At 38.5% G+C, this 22,796-nt stretch overlaps 2 protein-coding genes across 2 annotated transcripts; both read right to left on the bottom strand.

Annotated features, from left to right (window-relative positions):
* Positions 1-10,218: 10,218 nt before the first annotated feature.
* Positions 10,219-11,340, bottom strand: LOC111879651 (uncharacterized). Its single transcript, XM_023876109.1, has one exon. It carries the CDS (start codon positions 11,338-11,340, stop codon positions 10,219-10,221), a length of 1,122 nt encoding a protein of 373 aa, XP_023731877.1.
* A 335-nt stretch (positions 11,341-11,675) lies between these two features.
* LOC111879650 (uncharacterized) lies at positions 11,676-20,976 on the bottom strand. Its single transcript, XM_023876108.2, has 3 exons — positions 20,475-20,976; positions 20,107-20,381; positions 11,676-11,684 (listed from the first exon to the last, which is right to left on the bottom strand). Exons 1-3 carry the CDS (start codon positions 20,974-20,976, stop codon positions 11,676-11,678), a joined length of 786 nt encoding a protein of 261 aa, XP_023731876.2.
* Positions 20,977-22,796: the final 1,820 nt, after the last annotated feature.

The following is a 22,796-nucleotide window of genomic DNA, read 5'->3' as shown; positions in this document are numbered from 1 at the left end:
CATCGTCAATACAGAAACATAAGCATAAACAAAACTTACATTCATTTACACTAGTGATCTATATCTCCTTAATCTCTCAGTGTAATGTAACTTCACATCGTCACCTGTGATACAAGTAAACTGAGTGGGTCAGGTTGGGAAACCTGGTGAGTACATAGGGTTTTCAACCCACAATAATATAATTATTATGTTTAATCAACAAACAATTAACCCAATTACCCATCCCCATTATCTTCTTTATTCCTAAGTACCTTCCCTAAGGATTTATCCTAAGGGTCGTCTCCTACATCATATTTTCCTCTCATCTCCTTTCATCGCATTTCCTTATATGTTTGTTCCTAAGGACTCTCCCTAAGGATCATCACCTACATCACATAGACAGTATTGATTCAGGGATTACTCCCTCAATACGTGCCCAACAAGGGTTAGGGTATCATCGCATGAATACGTAGTTACAACATCGCCTGAACTCGTAATTCATAGTAAGGGGTTAGAGTATCATCGCATGAATACGTAGTTACAACATCGCCTGAACTCGTAATTCATCACATACAAGTTATGAACCTGCTAGTGTTTCCACGGGGTTGTCTAGATAGTCTGTGGTCGCCATCTATACTCTGGTAGATGACTACATCTCCAAATTGTCGGATAAGGTTGTAGTATCCTACATCACCGATTCATCATCACCTATCTATCCTCACCTAATTATCATCACTTATCTCTCATTATTTTATTTCATCACACACCAACTATTTCATCTACCCATGTTTTATCCCAACATATTTGTAGATATAAAATAAATATACAGTTTAAATCATTTAAAACATGTATAAAATCATTCATCCAGCATAGACAACAAGTATTCAGATAATATGCACACATAGCACGTAATTTATGTAAAATACTTCATATCTATGTGTAAGATAAAAGTAACTATGAACTCACCTGAGTACGTGGTGACTCGGTTCTCGGACAGTACTTCGTAACTCTTAGAACAATTTTCCTCTACAAAACCTAGTATCAATACCACTAGGGTTTAGTCTAACGTTAACCGCGACTAATTAATAGTCTAGCTATTATTATTATTATTATTATTATTATTATTATTATTATATAAGCGTTAAACAACACTATATAACTCATAATAATAGCCAAAATAATTATTTTAAGGTCCTAATAATGTTACTATAATTTATTAGAAGCTATATTAAAAATAGCGTAGGCGTAGCTCACTTACAACGGATTTTAAAGAAAACCGGGCTTTGCTGGAGCAGCGTTTCGAAACCGAAAGACACTTTTTCTCGGGACTCCGGGAGCCTCGGGGATTCCTTAGGGTGCTAGGGGATCACCTAGGCTTAGGGGAGGGTTAAAACCCTTAGAGAGAGAAAGTTTAGACAGGAGAAAGGAAGAAAGGTGTGAGATTCTCGGAATGGCTCGCATGCTATTTATAGTAAGTTTTTATGACACTCACATCGTGAGTGTCATAAGACTGACGTCGTGAATCTCGTGATTCGCTCCGTAGACTTGCCATTTGCATCCCTAGCTTCAGATGGTGGCCATGACACCTCACGTGGTGAGTGTCATAAAGATGACGTCGTGAATATGATCTTATCCTCTCGCAGCTTCTAGTTTCCGTATTATGACAGAATATCCTGAGCGTCATAATTCTCATGTCGTGAATTAGCTAGTTTAGGGTTTTTAAAAGCTAAATCTTCAGAATGCCATAACTTTTGCATACGAACTCCATTTTTGACGTTCTTTATATCCACGCATAGGTGGAGACGTATTCTACAACTTCCATTTAGATCCCTAAGGCTAAAAAGTCCTCTATCTTAAATTCACTATTTATGTCTCCCGGTGTCGTGCCGGTTTTGCCGAAAAACTTCGACGGGCCATAACTTCTTCGTTATAACTCGGATTTCGGCGTTCTTTATATGTACCGAACCCTTGAGACATATTCTACAACTTGGTTAAGATTATTTATTATAAATAATCTTTTGTCGAAAAGTCGTTTTCGACCCCTGTTATCTCTAAATTGACTTGCCCGGATCTACGGGCGTTACAATTATCTCCCCCTTAGGATGATTACGTCCCGGAATCATCAATGAAACAGGATTTTATAATGACTCCATACGTTATCTCTTCATCCTAGGTAATAATTGTAACTTCTATGTTGCTTCGAACGAGTATTTAACTCTTGGACTCCTTGACTGCAGGCGGTGCTCAGTCTTGCACTTGCTTGTTAGACTTTCAATCATGACCTTCGTGTCACAACCTCATTCTTTATTAGAGACTCCTTCTTCTTCTTAAAAAACTTAGGATAAGTTAATTTGATTACTACAATTGACCGATGTGTCATATTCTAATGACCTATCATCGTATGTAGCGACGCTTAGACTCAGGTCTCTTAGAGTCAAATTCCGGAATAGAATATGCCTTCCTTCATGGTCTAATGTGATATAATCACATTTTAACATGTAACATTTCTAGCTACCAACTTTTTTAACAACGAGCGCGATACTTCTATTGATCGCTTTGATTTCAATAGTTTGGTTTAAGTCGGACGCTACATCAAACTTGGTTCTCTAAACCACGTAACCTACCGAAACAATGGTAATGACATACTTGAATAAAACAAAATCAATTACTAGCTTCTTGGTAACCTTGTGACTTTCCCTGATCCAAGTGTGAGTCATGTGCTTCCGGTAGTATAGGCCTCTACTACCATTGACACCTACTTATACTCGTCCCAAGTATTGTCTCGCAGTTTCCAAGGCACCATACAGGAAAATCACATAACAGTTTAAAACATCAGATAACAAGACGAGGGCTTTATTATTTCTCGAAATTATTACATAGGTGTTCAAGTTTGCACTAGACTATGCCTCTAATAGGCTACATCATACGATACTATGGCTACTACATAACTTGATCTTCGGATATGAAGTCCCCATCCTTGATTCCTCGCATGGTTTTCTGCTTCGTCGAGGATCATGTGGAATGCCCTTGGTTTTGGCAGTGCATTTGGTCTTGCTGCTTCGTTTTTCTTTGGACAGTCCTTTGAAATATGCCCATTACTTCCACATTCGTAGCACTTCTTGCTGTCAAATGTGACTTAACGTATTCACCTAGCAGCTAACTCCCATCACTCACAATCCCACAAAGCACAAAGCAAGCAGCATTCAGACCAGAAGGAAACTAACTCAAGCAAATCTATTCTCATAACCAAGAATCTGTACTAGCATACAATGCTGAACTCATACTATCAGGCATAACCTAAACATGTTATCCTACTGTTGTCTACTCAATACTAGCATGCAATTCTCATAAGGCTGAAACACATAAAGCAGGCACATAAGGCATCCTCCTAGATCCTTAGTCCTATACTAGCATGCTGTTCTACTGAAACTGAAACTGGAACTGAAACTTTCAACTGATAGTCATAAACTTGTATGGGTATTTTGGGAGTACTTACTTGAGCTCGGCTGATTGGATGCACCACATCCTTTCTCTCTTTTCAAAGTTCTTTTCTTTTTAAAAAAAATTCTTTTCGCTTTTTCTAAAACTCTTTTCTTTTCTCAAAAATTCTTTTCGAAAATGTTTTTCTTTTGAAAACCTTTTACCATTTCCTTATTTTGAGTTCAGACACACCCGAAGTGTATCCGAATCCCTCAAACCAAGGCTCTGATACAAACTTGAAATGACCCAATTTTCACGACTAAAAATTTCTTTTAAAACATTACTAAAACCATATTTATAAAAACCGTTTCATAATTCGTAACATAATTTCATAGTATTAATTCAAATCATAAACTTATTATCAGAGTAAAACATCCCAGGCTAACTGACTATGGTGTGTGCACTGCAACCTCTCCGAGCTCCTCCTTTGAAAACTGAGTACCTGAAACCAAAAACTGAAACCGTAAGCATGAAGCTTAGTGAGCTCCCCCAAACTACCACATACCATACAAACATATAAAGCACATATTAGGCCTTGCCCACTGCATCGGACTGAGGTCCCGACTAACTGGGACCTTGTCCCCAGCATCGGACTGAAGTCCAGACTAACCGGGGCCATGCCCCTGCATCGGACCGAAGTCCAGACTAACTGGGACCTTGTCCCCTGCATCGGACCGAAGTCTGGAACTGACTGAACATAGCATCGCATAACATATGAACTAGCATGAACACATAACACATAATCCTGTAAGAGCCACGAAGGCATCAAACATACTAATTACTGCATCGGACCGAAGTCCAGAAACTACTGCTAACTAAACGGGATGGCATTGTGGCCTTAGACCCGTTCCTACTGGAAGGAAACTCACCTGCACTGCTGGAGTTTTTGCCGATACCCTTCTGACTGCTATCAGACACTCTCGAACTGCTGCTCCAAAAACTCTCCGATCTACTAATACCAAATATAACACTTAGTCTAACTGTCCTCCAAAAGTCAACTAAGTCAACTCTGTCAAAGTCAAAGTCCTGGTCAAAGTCAACTCTCCAGACTGACTCTACTCACTGAGTCAACCCGTAGACTCATTGAGTTCTTAAACTCAGAACTCTCCAAAATATGACTCAACTCGCCGAGTCACACCAAGACTCGTCGAGTTCAACGATCTCTGAGTCCCATCCTGACCAACTCACTAAGTCACCACCCAACTCACTGATCTGCGTCTTAACCAGAAAAGGTTGGGGTTCTGCGACAAGACTCGTCGAGTCCAAGAATAGACTCGTTGAGTCCAAGGCAATCTTCAACAGACTCGCCGAGTTGTTCTTCCAACTCGTCGAGTTCCTGCCTATCTTCATCCAACTCGTCGTGTCCACCCATGTGACTCGTCGAGTTACTATGCGACTGTAAGTCTGATATCTAGCCCGACTCGTCGAGTCATCTCCCAGACTCGTCGAGTCCTTTCGTGTGTTCTCATAATCTCGAGTCACAGAGCTACTCCTTTGCTCCAAACAATAGATCTGGGTTCCTAGAGTCCATTAGCAACATAAAGTTGCTACCTTTACGTGATTCTTGTCTCATAATACCAAAACCAAGCTAGAAAGGGACTTAACTCTAGGGGAAAGGCTTTTGCATAATAACTAGAAAGGCTTTCTGCATCAATGATTCATATAGAGCTCAGATCTGGAGTTTCAACTCCAGATCTAACTCATGCTTCAAGATCTCATCAATATTTCTCTAACCAAACCCTAAAACTCCATGAACGTTGAAATAGAAAGGAGAAGGCCAAGGATAACGATTCCTTACCTCCAAAATGACCTCCCACTGAAGTATAATCCGGATTTCTTCTAGTCTCCTTGATCTAGGCTTCTTGATCTTCAAGATTTCCTTCACCAAAACTAGATCTTGCTCCAAAAGGGATTATGGCGGCTAGGGTTTGGTATTCTAGGTGAGAGAGACTGTAAAGGAACCCATAGGAAGAGAATGAGATGTTTAAATAGTGCACAAAGTCCCCGATTTAGGGTTTTTCTCTTCAGACCAGACTCGCCGAGTCCACTTGCCGACTCACCGAGTCGGTCACTTACTTTACACTCGGATCCCGCTCTGACTCGTCGAGTTCCTCCCTGGACTCGACAAGTCGACCCTCTTTAACTTATGGTTTTCCTTTCCTTTCTTGACCTTTCTGATTTCAGGTGTTACAGAAACCCCTATGTACTCACCAGGTTTCCTAACCTGACCCACTCAATTTATGGTATCACATAGCAATTTAAAAGATACATTCTGCTGAGAGATTCGAGGAGTATTATGCCACTATTTTAATTATTGTAAGGCTTGTAATATTTTGTTATGCTTATGTTTCTGTATTGACGATAACATCTCAATGTTTTAATATATATGAATAAAATACATTTCTTCAGAAATGATTTGATGATATCATTATCATGATTTTTGGAACAAATTTTGTAGTATTATTCCTCAAAAAGCATACTTTGATTTTGAATAATCGTAAACAAATTTGTCATTTCTGACCGTTAAATTGGGGGTGTCATACTAACCATCTATAGTGAGGGTACCAGGGTTGGATCCACTTTTTGTTCTGCCGCGATGCAAGATAGTGCCTCCAGCATGGATGTATGGGATATTTGGCGTACGTGGTTGACACACGAGTTTGGAAGGAGATGTTAGTTTTCGATTTCCCAATCGTGAGGGGGTTCCATGATGTTTTCTCAGAGGAATATCTTGGCATGCCTCCCGATAGGCATGTCGTGTTCAAGATCGATATGATCCCTGGTGTCGCCCCGATTGTAAAGGAACCATATGTCCTTGCACTACCAGAGATGCAAGAGTTATCCTCACAGCTGCAGGAGTCATTGGCGAAGGGGTTTATTCGACCTAGTAGCTCACCGTGGGGAGCATTGATCCTTTTTGTCAAAAAGAAGGATGGTTCAAACCAGATGTGCATTGATTACCAGGAATTGAACAGATTGACAGTGAAGAACCAATATCCATTACCGCGGATTGAAGACCTTTTTAATCTGTTGTTGGGGGCATCTTGGTTTTACAAGATCGACTTGAGGTCCATATACCATCAGATGAAGGTTCAAGAGGAGGATATCTCGATGACGGATTTCCGAACTCGCTATGGGGAATTATGGGTTTGTGGTGATGCCTTCTGGGCTCACCAACGCACCAGAACTGCTCATGGATATCATGAACCGGGTGTATAGGTTGTGACATCCCCACTTTTACGGCCGGAAAAGACTGATTTTGTTTACGCTTTTTAATAAAAATCAGAGTAACATCTTAAGAAAAGTATTGCGGAATTTGCTCCCAAAACAAAATATGATATAAATTTTATCAAAACATTTCTTAAAGAAACGTATTTCTATTTCATTACAAAAACTCGGGATGTCCATCATCGATACAGACCATAAGCATAAACTATAAGAAATAAACATCTTAGGCCACAAAACACTATCTGGCCTCAAATCTGTAATCTCTCGTCAAATCATCCAACTATGCTTCTGCCACTACAGGTAATACAAGAAACTGAGTAAGTCAGGCTGGGGAGCCTGGTGAGCATATAGGGTTTTCAACCCACAATAATAAGTTCATTATTTATTTTCATCAAATCACTAACCCGATTACCCGTTCCCGTTATCCTCACTTTATGTCCCTAAAGCATCTATTGTAAGGGACCTATCCTAAGGAATTTCATCGGGATGGGCACTACTGCTAAGGGGATTCCTTAGCCATATGTGTCCGTAAGGCAACCATGGGGGGATGGAGTACATCTTCAAAACACCTACGGGTTGCAAGCATGCTAGCGTTCCACTGGACTGCATAGAAAATTCTGTGGTCGTCATCTATACTCCGCTAGACGACTGGATCATCTTAAACATCGTGGCCTCTCATCTTTTTAACACACGTCATCTATTTCATCTACCCATTGTTCTACCTAACATATTTGTAGATATAAAATATATACACAGTCCAGATCTAAAAAAAATGTTTACATCTTTCATCCAGCATAATTTTCAAAGCATAAAATATTTATACAGTCTAGATCTGAAAAATAATGTTTACATCTTTCATCCAACATAAAATTCAAAGCATAAAATACATATATGGTCTAGATCTGAAGAAAAAGTTCAGATCTGCAGGGAAGAAGTTCAGTTCTTTCATCCAACATAGATCTCAAAGTATACAGATTAGATCTGAAGAAAAAGTTTAGATATGTGATGAGAAAGTGTAGATCTGAAGGAAAAAGTTTCAGGTCTGAAAGAAAGATGTTCAGATCTTTCATCCAACATAGATCTCAAAGTATACAGTTTAGATATGAAGAAAAAGTTTAGATCTGAGATGAGAAAGTGTAGATATGAAGGAAAAGGTTTCAGATCTGAAAGAAAGAAGTTCAGATCTTTCATCCAACATAGATCTCAAAGTATACAGTTTAGATATGAAGAAAAAGTTTAGATCTGAGATGAGAAGTGTAGATCTAAAGGAAAAAGTTTCAGATCTGAAAGAAAGAAGTATAGATCTTCTCATCTAGTAAACATCTCAGGTAAACCAATAACATATATGTACACATAGCACATAATTTATATAAAATACTTCATATCTATGTGTAAGACGAAAATGACTATACATTCACCTGATACGGAGTGATTCAGACAACACCTCGCTTCTAAAATAATCTTCTTTGACGAAACTAGGAAGTTTTCTTGAAAACCGGGCTTCGTGCGGGCAGAGTTTCAAACCGAAAAACTTTCTTTCTCAAAGACTCTGGAAGACTCGGGGCTTCCTTCGGGTGCTAGGGGGTTTACCTAGGGTTAGGAGGGTTTAAAAACCTTAGAGAGAGAGAAAGTATTTAGAGAAAGAATGAAGAAATGAGTGAGAAATCCGGAACATTTTGCATGGTATTTATAGGGTTGGACTTCGGACCTACGATGAGCATAGCCGTCGGTTAAGTTGGGCGTAACCTCGGAGTCAATATAAAGCATTAAGTCCAATAGTTTTGTTAAAAATGTCCTAACATACGTCTATGTTAAGTTTAAGCGAGATAACGAAACCGCACATTCATATTCAAACGATGTCACAAATAAAGCTTCGCTCGAAGTCAATATAAGCATGTAAATATTAAATTTAAACCAAGGAATTTAACCCTAACTAACGTTGATCAAGTGCTAGCCAAAATCAAATTTACCCGTCAAAATTCATATTTTTAAAATAAGCATACATTTGAATATGCTATTCGATTTCAACAAAATTGGTTCAAACAAAATCAATTACATTAAAATTACCGTCTTATCCTAATCAACCAAACCCACAAAATTACTACTCCATAAAATTAAAATTGATACCAATAAATAAACAAAGTTTAAACGTCATATTAAAAAGAAACATAAAACTAACCCACGATGAAAAGCAAAGGACATACAAAAATAATTAAATAAACAAAATAACTAGAAAGTCAAGGACCAAATTTATTTACTTTGTATATGTGATTGCACAATGCATATGTAGCCTCAAGAACGAAGTCATATGTCCTAATGGCTGCCACTTTCTGCCGTAGGGTTTCCGTGTCGTAAGTATATTTTTTTAGGTTGATCACGTAACAAGTATATATAGATCATAATTACATGAATGATCCTCCAACTTTCAAGCATTGCACAACTTTATCCCTTAGCTTTCAGCTTTCAGCATGGTATAACTTTAGCCCTTGATCTTTCAACTTTATTTCAATTTTCAATTTTCAGCTTTTATTTTTTTCTAACAGCAAACCAACTTCATCTTCAACGTCGATTATGAGCAGGAAAACAACCAATTCAGCAATAACTCAAAACTTCAAACTTGTAGATGATTGTGTCTAGTTTCCGAAACATCTTGAATCGCCTAAATCGGAGTCCCGATGAGCCAGATATGATGAAAACATTGAGAAGTGGTCAATCTGTCAAACATCTTTTATTCGCCTTAATTGCTCGTGATAAATTTTTCTTCTTTCTAATCCGTCAATTCCTTGCCGAAACCATTGGGACATTATAATATGAGTCCAACTCCCACCAAGACTCGTGGAATAAGTGGTGAGGGCCTAAGAAACTTAGGCAATCTTGTATTCACATGATAAAATCCGTTAATTCCTTTTAGATTTTTTAACTTCATAAGAGGAAGTCAAACTCCCACCATGACCTGTAGACTAGGCGGTGGGGAACCCATGAAACACAGGTTGCACTTGCATTAACAAGTAAAATGAATACCGTCAATTCCGATGCAAAGCATGATGTGCTATATTTTGGATTTCGTGCAAGAAAACCAACTCCCACCAACCTGTAGAATAAGCGGAGGGGGACTCAAGAAACTCGAGTTGCACTTGTTATGACAAGTGATGATGAAAGTCGTCAATTCAAATGAGAAGCATGTGGTGCTATATTATGGATTTCGTGCAAGAAAAGCATCTCCCACCAACCTGTAGAATAGGAGGAGGGGACCTAAGAAGCTTAGGTGAACTTGTAAAAACAAGTTAATGAGACGTCAATTCCTTTAAGAACTTTGGACTTCATAAGAAGAAGCCCAACTCCCATCATCCTGTAGAATAAGAAATGAGGAACCCATGCAAGACAGGTCAAAAACCCAACTGAATAGGCACAAAAATACCAACCGGGAAATATTAGGTCTATTACACTTATTAACGTAAATTTATCTTTTTAAGCTCAAAAAAATAACATAAATTGTAAAATTCGGGGACAAAAGTAATCTTTTTAGTTCATTTAGTGATCGAAAAACGCTGCTGGTTTTGAACTACTTCCTGATGCCTGGTGGAATGCACCTCCTTGTGGTCTCACTTGCTGATTTGGCATTTGACGAAACCCCGGTGGGTTTTGAGGCCTTTGCTGAAACTGCTCTTGCTGAGGATGCATTTGTTGTTGTTGTCCACCCCATGAGAAATTAGGATGATTTCTCCATCCTGGATTGTATGTTTCAGAGTATAGATTGTTTTGTCGTGGGAAATTTTGACTTCTCATGAAAAATACAGATTCAGGATTCTGTGGGCACTCACTATAATCATGGACGCCTTGACAAACTGCACAAAAGTCAACCTTCTTCTCTTTCATCCCATTGTTTGACATCATATTCTTCATCGTGCTCTTGATTGTGGCCAACTCGGCTGCTAATGCATCATTTTGACCTGCAAGACAAACTTCAGCCGGTGTACTTCCTTTCGAACCACTTGCATGTACCCTATCTGTGGGCCACTGGAAATTATTGGTTGCTATTCTATCCAATATCTCCATGCTCTCCTCATAGCTCTTTTTGAGTAAAGCTCCTCCAGGTGATGTATCTACTAGCATGCGTGTTTGAGCATCCAAACCTTGGTAAAATGTCTCCAGTTTAACATCATCAGGGAGTCGATGTGTTGGACATTTTCCCAACAAATTGTTCCATCTCTCCCACACTTCCCATAATGATTCACCATCCATTTGTCGGAATGATGTGATGGCATTTCTTAGATTTGCATTTCGTGTGGGTGGGAAAAATCTCTTTAGGAATTTTTCTCTTAATTCCTCCCAAGTGGTGATGGAATCAGAAGGCAAAGACTCAAACCAGTCTCGAGCTTTCCCTTGTAGTGTGTAAGGAAATAATCTCAGCCTAAATGCATCAGCCGTCATGCCTCTTTGTTTGAAATTATCGCACATCTGGTTAAAGGAACGCAGATGGGACAAAGGCTCATCACCAGGCATGCCTCCAAAGAAACCATTGTTGTTTATCATCTGAAACATCACAGGCTTGAATTCAAAATTGTCAACATTAGTTGTTGCGCTGACAATCGGCGGGTTTGTTCCTTTGAAACCTCTATTTCCATTATTGTTTTCGTTTACGTTGTCTCCCATATCTTCTTGAATCCGAAGTCTCCTCAACCCACTCAAAGTTCTTTCAATCTCCCAATCAAGCGCAAATTCAGGTGGTCTGAATCTTCGACCGGCCAGAGTAAAATATCCTCAAGCTGTTTAAGAATCTAATAACTACCTAATGTTCTAACTTAAAAATAAAAATAGTTCCCCTGCAACGGCGTCAAAAACTTGTTGACGAAAACGCGTACTCGCAAGTATACGAGGTCATGCAAGTAATATAGTCGTAAGACCAGATATCGAACCCACATGGACTATCCTATTCTAAGGAAGAGAGAACTAGGCAATTGATTGCAAAAGTGATTGATTTTATTAAACTAAAGAAACTATTAAAATAAAAATAAACTAAATTCAACAACGTAAAAATGACAACTAGAATAATCGAACAAACAAGGCAAACAATTAAACGATTTAACAATTATGAGAAATATGGGGTTTAGTTGACTTATACGGGTTTAATGGTTCTTCTAATGCAACTAATTTGTCAAACCAATTATATAGAAACGAATAACTTAACACCAACAAAAGTTATCAATTACTGCTCGGTCTCATGATTCGATTTAAAAAAAAAAAAAACATTCACTCATATCTCTATGTAGTTCATGACTTTAAAAAACATTAAGTCCAATAGTTTTGTTAAAAATGTCCTAACACACGTCTATGTTAAGTTTAAGAGAGATAAGGAAACCGAACATTCATATTCAAACGATGTCACAAATAAAGCTTCTCTCAAAGTCAATATAAGCATGTAAATATTAAATTTAAACCAAGGAATTTAACCCTAACTAACGTTGATCAAGTGCTAGCCAAAATCAAATTTACCCGTCAAATTCATATTTTTAAAATAAGCATACATTTGAATATGCTATTCGATTTCAACAAAATTGGTTCAAACAAAATCAATTACATTAAAATTACCGTCTTATCCTAGTCAACCAAACCCACAAAATTACTACTCCATAAAATTAAAATTGATAACAGTAAATAAACAAAGTTTAAACGTCATATTAAAAAGAACCATAAAACTAACCCACGATGAAAAGCAAAGGACATACAAAAATAATTAAATAAAAAAAATAACTAGAAAGTCAAGGATCAAATTGATTTACTTCGTATATGTGATTCCACACTGCATATGTAGCCTCAAGCACAAAGTCATATGTCCTCTTCAATGGCTGCCACTTTCTGCCGTAGGGTTTCCGTGCGTAAGTATATATTTTTTTTTGGTTGATCACGTAACAAGTATATATAGATCATAATTACATGAATGATCCTCCAACTTTCAAGCATTGCACAACTTTATCCCTTAGCTTTCAGCTTTCAGCATGGTACAACTCTAGCCCTTGATCTTTCAACTTTATTTCAATTTTCAATTTTCAGCTTTTATTTTTTTCTAACAGCAAACCAACTTCATCTTCAACGTCGATTATGAGCAGGAAAACGACCAATTCAGCAAAAACTCAAAACTTCAAACTTGTAGATGATTGTGTCTAGTTTCCGAAACATCTTGAATCGCCTAAATCGGAGTCCCGATGAGCCAGATATGATGAAAACATTGAGACGTGGTCAATCTGTCAAACATCTTTTATTCGCCTTAATTGCTCGTGATAAAATTTTCTTCTTTCGAATCCGTCAATTCCTTGCCGAAACCATTGGGACATTATAATATGAGTCCAACTCCCACCAAGACTCGTGGAATAAGTGGTGAGGGCCTAAGAAGCTTAGGTAATCTTGTATTCACATGATAAAATCCGTTAATTTCTTTTAGATTTTTTAACTTCATAAGAGGAAGTCAAACTCCCACCATGACCTGTAGACTAGGCGGTGGGGAACCCATGAAACATAGGTTGCACTTGCATTAACAAGTAAAATGAATACCGTCAATTCCGATGCAAAGCACGATGTGCTATATTTTGGATTTTGTGCAAGAAAACCAACTCCCACCAACCTGTAGAATAAGCGGAGGAGAACTCAAGAAACTTGAGTTGCACTTTGTTATGACAAGTGATGATGAAAGCCGTCAATTTAAATGAGAAACACGTGGTGCTATATTATGGATTTCGTGCAAGAAAATCATCTCCCACCAACCTGTAGAATAGGAGGAGGGGACCTAAGAAGCTTAGGTGAACTTGTAAAAACAAGTTAATGAGCCGTCAATTCCTTTAAGAACTTTGGACTTCATAAGAAGAAGCCCAACTCCCATCGTCCTGTAGAATAAGAAATGAGGAACCCATGCAAGACAGGTCAAAAACCCAACTGAATAGGCACAAAAATACCAACCGGGAAATATTATGTCTATTACACTTATTAACGTAAATTTATCTTTTTAAGCTCAAAAAAATAACATAAATTGTAAAATTCGGGGACAAAAATAATCTTTTTAGTTCATTTAGTGATCGAAAAATGAGCACTCAACAGTTATAACTCGGATTTCAGTGTTCTTTATATCCCCGTAATCCTTGTTCCGACCACTACAACTTTATGTAAATGTATCGGGTTTATATCACACTTTAACTTTGACGCTTATTTTTATTCTTTATTTATTACACGTTTATAAATAAGTAATAAGCATATAAATACACATAACTCACATAGTACTCAAAGAATTCCTTTTTATTACTTCAAAAAGAGTTACAATAGTTGACCTATACTATTACATCGTCTAAAAATGCTTAGCATCGAAACCCAGGTGTTACAATTCTCTCCCCCTGAGGATGATTCCGTCCTCGGAATCACGCATCAGCAAACAAATGTGGGTAGCGACTCATCATGTCACTCTTTGTTTCCCAGGTGAGATTCGGCCCATTCGAATGTTTCCATCAGACTAGCACTAAGTTGACCATCTTGCGTCGTAACTTCTTAGTCTTACGGTCAACAATTTACTCGGGCTCTTCGATCAGCCTCTTATTCTCATCCTTCCTTAACTCTGAGATTGGAATTATGTCGGGAACTTCTCTCGTGAACTTCCTCAAATAACACACATGGAATGTGTTATGAATACCATCTAGTTCTTCGGGTAATTCGAGCTTGTAAGCTTGGTTCCCAATCTTCTGAAGAACTTTGAACGGTCCAATAAACCTTGGACTCAAATTTCCTTGTTTCCCAAATCTTATAAGTCCCTTCCACAGTGAGACTTTGAGCAAAACTGAATTCTCAACTTCGAATGTCACCAGTCGCCTCTTCTTATCAGCATAGCTCTTCTGATGATCCTAAGCTGCTAACATCCTTTCCCTAATTACCTTTAACTTCTCAGCAATCTGTTGGACTATCTCGGGGCCCATAAACTGCTTTTCTCCGACTTCAAGCCAACAAGACGGTGTACGAAACTTATGTTCGTACAAGGCTTGACAAGGTGCCATCTTAATACACGAATGGTAACTATTGTTGTAGGAAAACTCTACCATAGGTAAGTGTTCATCCCAGTTACCTTTGAACTCTAGGGTACACACTCTTAGCATATCCTCCAACGTTTGAATCGGTCTTTCGCTCTGACCATCAGCTTGCGGATGATAAGCTATACATAAACACAATTTCGTACCCAATTCCTCTTGTAGACTCTTCCAAAACCTTCACGTGAAACGACTATCACGATCTGATACAATCGTTAAAGGAACACTGTGAAGTCTTATGTCACAACTAGGAGTTTGGATGCTTGTAACAACAACAATGATAACAATTGTGAACCAAAAATGTGAAAGCATGTATGATGCTTGTGTAATAACAACAAAACTTCCATCAAACACTTTATACAAGCACTACAACTAATCAACAAAGATTTAGAATCCCTAGAAATCCCGATTTAAGTCCATTTTGGACTAGGAATTTCCTATTGGGCCTATTGGACCAAAAAGTTTTCAATTTGATTTTTTTTGGGCTTAGAACTCTTAAATGGGCTCTAATTGGACCCATATACATGAAACTTAATATTTTGGGCCTTATAAGCCTAAAATGAACTAGTTATCTTTAATGGGCATTATTGGGCCATAACAAATCTAATTAGCCCTAATGGATCATAAAAATCATCCCTTGATTTATTTTGGGCCAAAAATCACCTAATTGGGCCATAAGATGGACTTAAGAACAAAAAGCCCAATTTTTTTTCTTTCTTCTCCTCTTCTCGGCTCAACTACACAAAGGAAGGAGAAGTTGACTTTTGTACTTGCCACCTCACCATTATTTCTTGGTTCTCCATGCAAATAACTCATGTATCCAAGCAACTATCTCTTCACTCACTTCTCTTTCTCCCCTCTCTTTTTCTCTCGGTCGAAACCAACTCAAACACACACACACACTCTCAACACTCTCTCTCAAAAACATAAGGACTCTCTCCATTCTTCATCAAATTTTCGAAGTTTAGAAGCTTTTCAAGGAGTTTGTTCCACAAAAATCTTCATCTAAGGTAAGTTCATGCTTGGATCTATGATCTAGATTATTTGTTTTATCAAAAATACCTTCCTAACCTATTCAAACTCATGAACACCATCTTAGAAGCCTCTAAGTTCGAGATCTTCCAAGAAGGCTTACTAGGATCGAAACTTTCTTCATTTCTTCCTTCTAAACCGAAAACAGCAAGCAAAGGTGAGCTTCATACCCCTCTCTTTTCGGTTTTCATAAGTTTTATGGGGGAGAATACAAGTAAAATGTGTAGATCTATGTGTATGTGTATGCTATGTATGATTTTAAGCATGTATGTGTGATTTTATGTGTTTTTGTGTTGAATATGTAAACAAAAAGGGAAGAAATCTCGAGATCTATGTCACAAGAAGGAAAACAAGCATGATCTAAGTTATATTACACTAAACAAGTGAAGAATATTAACTTATAAGATTGTGATAAACATATTTTAACATAAAACCCATTTTTGGGCTTAAATTGTCAAATATACAAAAGTTGGGTTAAAAGTTGCCAATCACGGTTTCTTAAAGGTCAAAAGAGTCAAAACAGTTATAATAGTTGTTTTTATGAACATTATGACCTTCAAAGGACTTAAAATGTAAGTATTAGCTTAATGGGCTCAATTTTGGGCTTTTCGGCCCAATAAGCCCAAAAAATTGCGAAAATATGACATTTAAAGGGGCTGAAATGGTAAATTCTTCAAAACAGTGGATAAAAAGTGTAACAAAACTATTTCAAGGGTTAAAATGTTTTTCTTTTCCAAAAAGTATCAAAAATGCAAAGTTTTTAGATTTTTGGGCTAAAATTGTAAAAATTGCAAAAAGTTGGGTTTTAACCGAAAAATATACTATTCTGGAAGGGCTGAAACAACCAAAGAATAAGCCTTGAGTTAAAAATATCATTTAAACAAGTCTGTAATGCAAAAGTGTCAAGAAAATGTTTTAAGGGCTTAAAATGACTTTTCTTTTATATAAAGGACTAAAATTATTATTTTATAAAAAGAAAGGGGATGAAAAGGGTCAAACCACTATTTTAAACCAGTTATTTTATTTATAGAATAATGAGTCAAAAATACTAATCTACGGCTTACAAAAATTGAAAGACAAATACACGTATGACTCCAAATATCGTATAAACAAATCGTTCGGTCTCGAGTCGATACAAAAGTAACAAATCGTTTAATCAAACCCTCCAACAATTATACAATGCCTAAGAAAAGTAAACATTCCAAAAACCTTGGGCTGAAAGTCTCAAATCATGCTTGTTGGATCTTGAAGTCCATTAACATGATCTTTGGGCCCAAGAGGATAATGATTATATGTTATTGGGCCTTCTATGACCCAATTCCATATAAAGGGACATTCAATGGCTTTTAAGTGTTATTGGGCCCTAGGGACCCATTAGTATTGTCGGTAAGGTCAAAGTAATCAAATGCGAGATGGGCCAACGTGTCTTTCGCATCCCCAATAGCCTAAAATAACTCACGGAAGTAGCATGACTTCGTACTCCTCTTCTCCTCGTTTTTTAGGCTTATGAGTAATCAAAGTAAACAGATCCGGGTCGTAATCAATAGTAATCAAGGTTGTTTGGATTAAGTGAGTGATAACGGGCGACGCCTCTAAGGATCGTTCGTATTCTATAGTTATAACTAGTAATTATCAATGCATGATTATAACGATTCACAACCCTTAATTAATCCAACACCACCCGAGTAATCAAGGAAGAGTAATCAAAAATCATTCGTTGTAGCAGTATAGCAATTTGTAAACAAGTATATCTTGCGTTATCGGAAAACATCGGGTTTTTCGAGGAAATCCAACACTACACGCTTGTAATTTCTATAACAATAATACAAAACTCCGTTTTATATACATGTTTTGAAATCTTCATGCATATATGTTTACGGATCTTCACACCTTTTTATAAACAATGGTCCTTTCAGAAAATATCGGATTTTCTGGGTTTTATAAACTACACAAATCATTTTTACAACAACATTGCTTATGAACTCACCAACATTTCATATGTTGACGTTTTCCAAAATAACTTGTATTCTCAGGTAATAGGTAAGCGGAAGGGTAATATCAAGTAATATTAGGATGTTATGTTTTGAAAGCTATCAAATAATTTATGGTATGGATGTGTAATATTTAAAACAATGTACTTGATGTGAACAATATCAGTTGTAATATATTGATGCATGGTGATGTTTATGTTATGATTCATGTATATTCATTGTGATGATATTCAATTTAAGTCACACGAGCCCTCGGACGTTTCCGCCGTCTGGTTCGGGGGTGTGACATCTTACCACTTCCTTCACATAAGCATTTGCGAGCTTATCCATCAACCATCTTTCGTTAGCTGGTATGAAGTGTGCACTCTTAGTGAAACGATCAACGACTACCCAAATCATGTTGTGACCGTCCTTCATTCTAGGCAGTTTAGTGACAAAATCCATAGTAATGTCTTCCCATTTACCCATGGGAACAGGTAAAGGTTCTAAACTCCCATATGGTTTCTGATGTTGTGCCTCAACTCTCGCACAGGTTACACACTCTGCCACATACTTCGCAACATCAAGCTTCATTGTCGGCCACCAATAATAGGGTTTCAGATCCCTATATATTTTCGTGCTGCCGGGATGAATCGAGTACATGGGCTTGTGAGCTTCTTCCATCAGAAGATCTCTCATTCCTCCCGTTTTAGGTACCCAAATCATATGTTGGAATACCTTTAATCCTTGACTGTTTGTACCGAACACTAATGTTTTGCCCAAACGTTCCTCCTTTCGATCATTTTTCTCTGAAGCTTCTTCCTGAGATTTCTTGATACTTTCCACAATAGTCGAGACAATTTCTATTCTCAACGCCCTTGGCCTTTTCTTTCAAGGCTCATTTTTCGGCTCAAAGCATCAGCTATGGCATTTGCTTTACCAGGGTGGTAAAGTATCTCGCAATCGTAATCCTTAAGCAACTCTAGCCAGCGTTGTTGCCTCATATTCAACTCTTTTTGATCAAAGAGATACTGAAGACTCTTGTGATCTGTGAAAAGCTTGCACTTCGTGCCGTAAAGATAATGCCTCCATATCTTTAGTGCAAATACTAATGGCGCCAACTCCAGATCATGAGTGGGGTAGTTCTTTTCGTGTTCTTTCAATTGCCTCGATGCATATGCTATCACGTTATCCCTTTAGGTCAGAACACAACCTAACCCAATTCCAGATGCATCGCTATAAACTGCAAAGTCTTCAACTCCATCGGGCAGAGAAAGAATCAGTGCTTCACATAATTTCTTCTTTAGCTTCTCGAATGCTTCTTCGTGTTTCTCACTCCAAGTATAAGTGGCTCCTTTATGGGTCAAAGTTGTCAATGGTGCAGCTATTGAAGAAAACCCTTGGATAAACCTTCGGTAATATCCATTTAATCCTAGAAAGCTTCGGATCTCCGTAGGACTCTTTGGTCGCTCTCACTTCGTCACAATTTCAATCTTCGCTGGGTCAACCATGATACCTTCTTGGTTAGTCACATGACCCAAGAATTGGACTTCTCGAATCCAAAAATCACATCTGGAGAACTTTGCATACAGCTTCCCCCTCTTCAAAACTTCTAACACCTCCCGAAGATGCTTGTCATGCTCCTGCTCGCTTTTAGAGTAAACCAGAATGTCATCTATGAATGTTGTTACGGATTTATCGAGGAATGGTTTACAAACTCTGTTCATCAAATCCATGAATGTTGTTGGAGCATTGGTTAGTCCAAACGACATAACCAAGAATTCATAGTTCCCATATCTTGTTTTGAAGGTGGTTTTCTCAATATCTTGTTCTCGCGCATTCAGCTGATGATATCCTGACCTAAGATCGATCTTGGAGAAATAACTCAAACCTTGCAGCTGATCGAAAAGGTCATCAATCCTCGGCAATGGGTACTTGTTCTTCACTGTTTCCTTGTTCAGCTCTCTGTAATATATGCACATCCTCATGCTTCCATCTTTCTTCTTCACGAATAACACTGGAGCTCCCCAGGGTGAGGAACTAGGCCCAATGAAACCGTTGTCCAATAACTCCTGAAGTTGTGTCATAAGCTCCTTCATCTCCATCGGTGCTAATCGGTATGGTGCTTTTGGTATTGGTGTTATTCCTGGTAACAAGTCTATTCGAAACTCCACTTGTCTATCAGGGGACAATCCAGGAAGATCTTCGGGAAAGTCTTCCGGATAGTCACACACCACTGGTATATTTTTCATGTCTTTCTTCTCTTTTTTAGCATCGATCACAAATGCCAAGTATGATGTGCATCCTTTGGACAAACATTTTCTGGCTTTCATTAGGGAAATGATTCCAGAATTCACTCTACGTTTGTCCTTGTAGACCACAAATGTCTCTTTCCCAGGCGGGTTCGCCCTTACTATCTTCTTCTTGCACGGTATCTCGGCATCATTGGTGCTAAGTAAATCCATTCCTAGTACGATATCGAAACTATTTAGCTCAATAGGTAACAGCTCGTCATGGAATTCGTTTACGTTCTTGTTGATGACGATATTCCTAATGCAATTGCTAACATGTATGAATTTGCCACTGGCAACTTCTACAATTAGGGCATCATCTAGTTTTTCTATAGGCAAGGCTAGTCTTTCACCAAATTTATGTGATATAAAGGAGTAATTCGCTCCAGAATCAAACAATATATTGGCAGGCAATCCATTTACAAGAAAGGTACCTGAAGCGACGTCTGCTGCTTCCTTCGCGGCTTCCAGGGTCATCTGGAAAGCTTTGGCTTTTGGATTCGGTGGGACAATGGGCCTTGCCGCCTCCTTATTCTTCGGTAAATCCTTAGCGATGTGCTCTTCCTCATTACATCCATAACACACCTTCTTGTTGGATGTGCACTCGTTGGCGTAATGCTCTGTCCTTCCACATTTGTAGCAAGTCACCTCCTCGCTACATTTCTCCGAGTGTTTCTTCTTACATTTCTCGCACCACTTTGCTTCGTTTCCTCCTCCTCCATATTTCTTTGAACCAGACTTGTTCTTTTTGTTAGATTTTGACGACCCCTCAAATTGCCTCTTTTCGCCAACCTTAACCTTGCTGGAGGCTCTCCCCTTGATCATTTCCTCAACAGACTTAGCGGACCAGATAGCTGCCTCCAGAGTAGGTGTCTGGCGGACTAGCACAACGTACTCCCATGGAAGTCCCTTTGCATACTTGTCAACTTTCGTCATCTCGTCTGGAACGATGCGCAAAGCAAACTCCATTTTGTTAGTGAAGGCATTGGTGTATTCATCAATGGACATGTTTCCCTTTTTCAATGTCAGGAACTGGTTCTCTAGCTCAAGCATATTTTGGGCTGAACAGTACTTGCGCTTGAAGTGTACGAAAAATTCTGCCCAATTCAGCTGCAGTGGCTCATTGGGGCTTAGGGTCTTCCCCAGGGTATTCCACTAGCGAACAACGCCACCTCTGAACTGACGCACTACAAATGTGGTCTGTAGCTTGCCTTTGCAACCACATGTTATGAAAGCCAATTCCATCTCCGAATCCAGTCCATGACTCCAATTGGGTCCTCCTTCCCCGTGAAAGTTGATGTCTTACAGGTTTTGAAGTCCTTATACTTGCATTCATTCCTCTTGTCTCCTTCATCATGGTTGTTTCTCCTAATCACCAGGGGTTCCACCTGACTGACAGTGCGGTTGTTATTCCCTTCTTCAGGCTCTCTGTTACTTCGCTCTGGTTGTTCAACATGCATTGAAGGCTCACTTCTATTATCCAGCAACATTTGTCTCATTTCTTCCCTCTGTTCCGCCATCATAGCCCGAATCATGGCTTAAACTCCAGCCATTGTGACTGGCTCAGGTGCAACTTCGACTATCGACACCTACTCAATCACTTCGGGACGAGGCCGCTGATTCTTGTTTTCATTTGCATTTCCAGCTCCACTTCGAGTCTTTGCCATTTTGATTTATACATCAAATTAGGTGAATTTAGATCTTTATTCACGATAGACGTTTAATTTCCCCTTATCACTCCGAAACGTTACATGCTAGTTCTAATATCATACTTGTACGCTTAGATTCCTAAACACATAAGGTTTCCGGATTTGGTCGGCAACAGACCATAGATCCGAACAAATAATAGCATACAGGGCAAACATAAAGCATTTGGCACATAAAAGCATTTTAGGCACCTTTCCTAAAATAAACTAGTGCTCGTGTCTAAAATATGGAAGACACTCATCTCACGATCATCGCTTAGCATTCTAAGTTTAAGTCTAGAAATCCTACAAATCCATAGTTCGCTTAAAACTAATGCTCTGATACCAACTGTGACATCCCCAATTTTACGGCGAGAAAAGACCGATTTTGTTTATGCTTTTTAATAGAAATCAGAGTAACATCTTAAGAAAAGCACTGCGGAATTTGCTCCCAAAACAAAATATGATATAAACTTTATCAAAGCATTTCTTAAAGAAACGTATTTCCATTTCATTACAAAAACTCGGGATGTCCATCATCAATACAGACCATAAGCATAAACTATAAATAATAAACATCTTAGGCCACAAAACACTATATGGCATCAAATCCGTAATCTCTCGTCAAATCATCCAACTATGCTTCTGCCACTACGTGTAATACAAGAAACTGAGTGGGTCAGGCTGGGGAGCCTGGTGAGCATATAGGGTTTTCAACCCACAATAATAAGTTCATTATTTATTTTCATCAAATCACTAACCCGATTACCCATTCCCGTTATCCTCACTTTACGTCCCTAAAGCATCTATTGTAAGGGACCTATCCTAAGGAATTTCATCGAGATGGGAACTACTGCTAAGGGGATTCCTCAGCCATATGTGTCCGTAAGGCAACCATGGGTGGATGGAGTACATCTTCAAAACACCTAAAGGTTGCGGGCCTGCTAGAGTTCCACTGGACTGCCTAGAAAAGTCCGTGGTCGTCATCTATACTCCGTTAGACGACTGGATCATCTTAAACATCGTATACATCAAGGCCTCTCATCTTTTTAATACACACCATCTATTTCA

This window comes from Lactuca sativa, chromosome 6 (assembly GCF_002870075.4).
Source record: "Lactuca sativa cultivar Salinas chromosome 6, Lsat_Salinas_v11, whole genome shotgun sequence".
NCBI lineage: Eukaryota > Viridiplantae > Streptophyta > Magnoliopsida > Asterales > Asteraceae > Lactuca > Lactuca sativa.
Note: the sequence above shows the minus strand (reverse complement) of the source record. Positions and strands in the feature narration are given on the sequence as shown.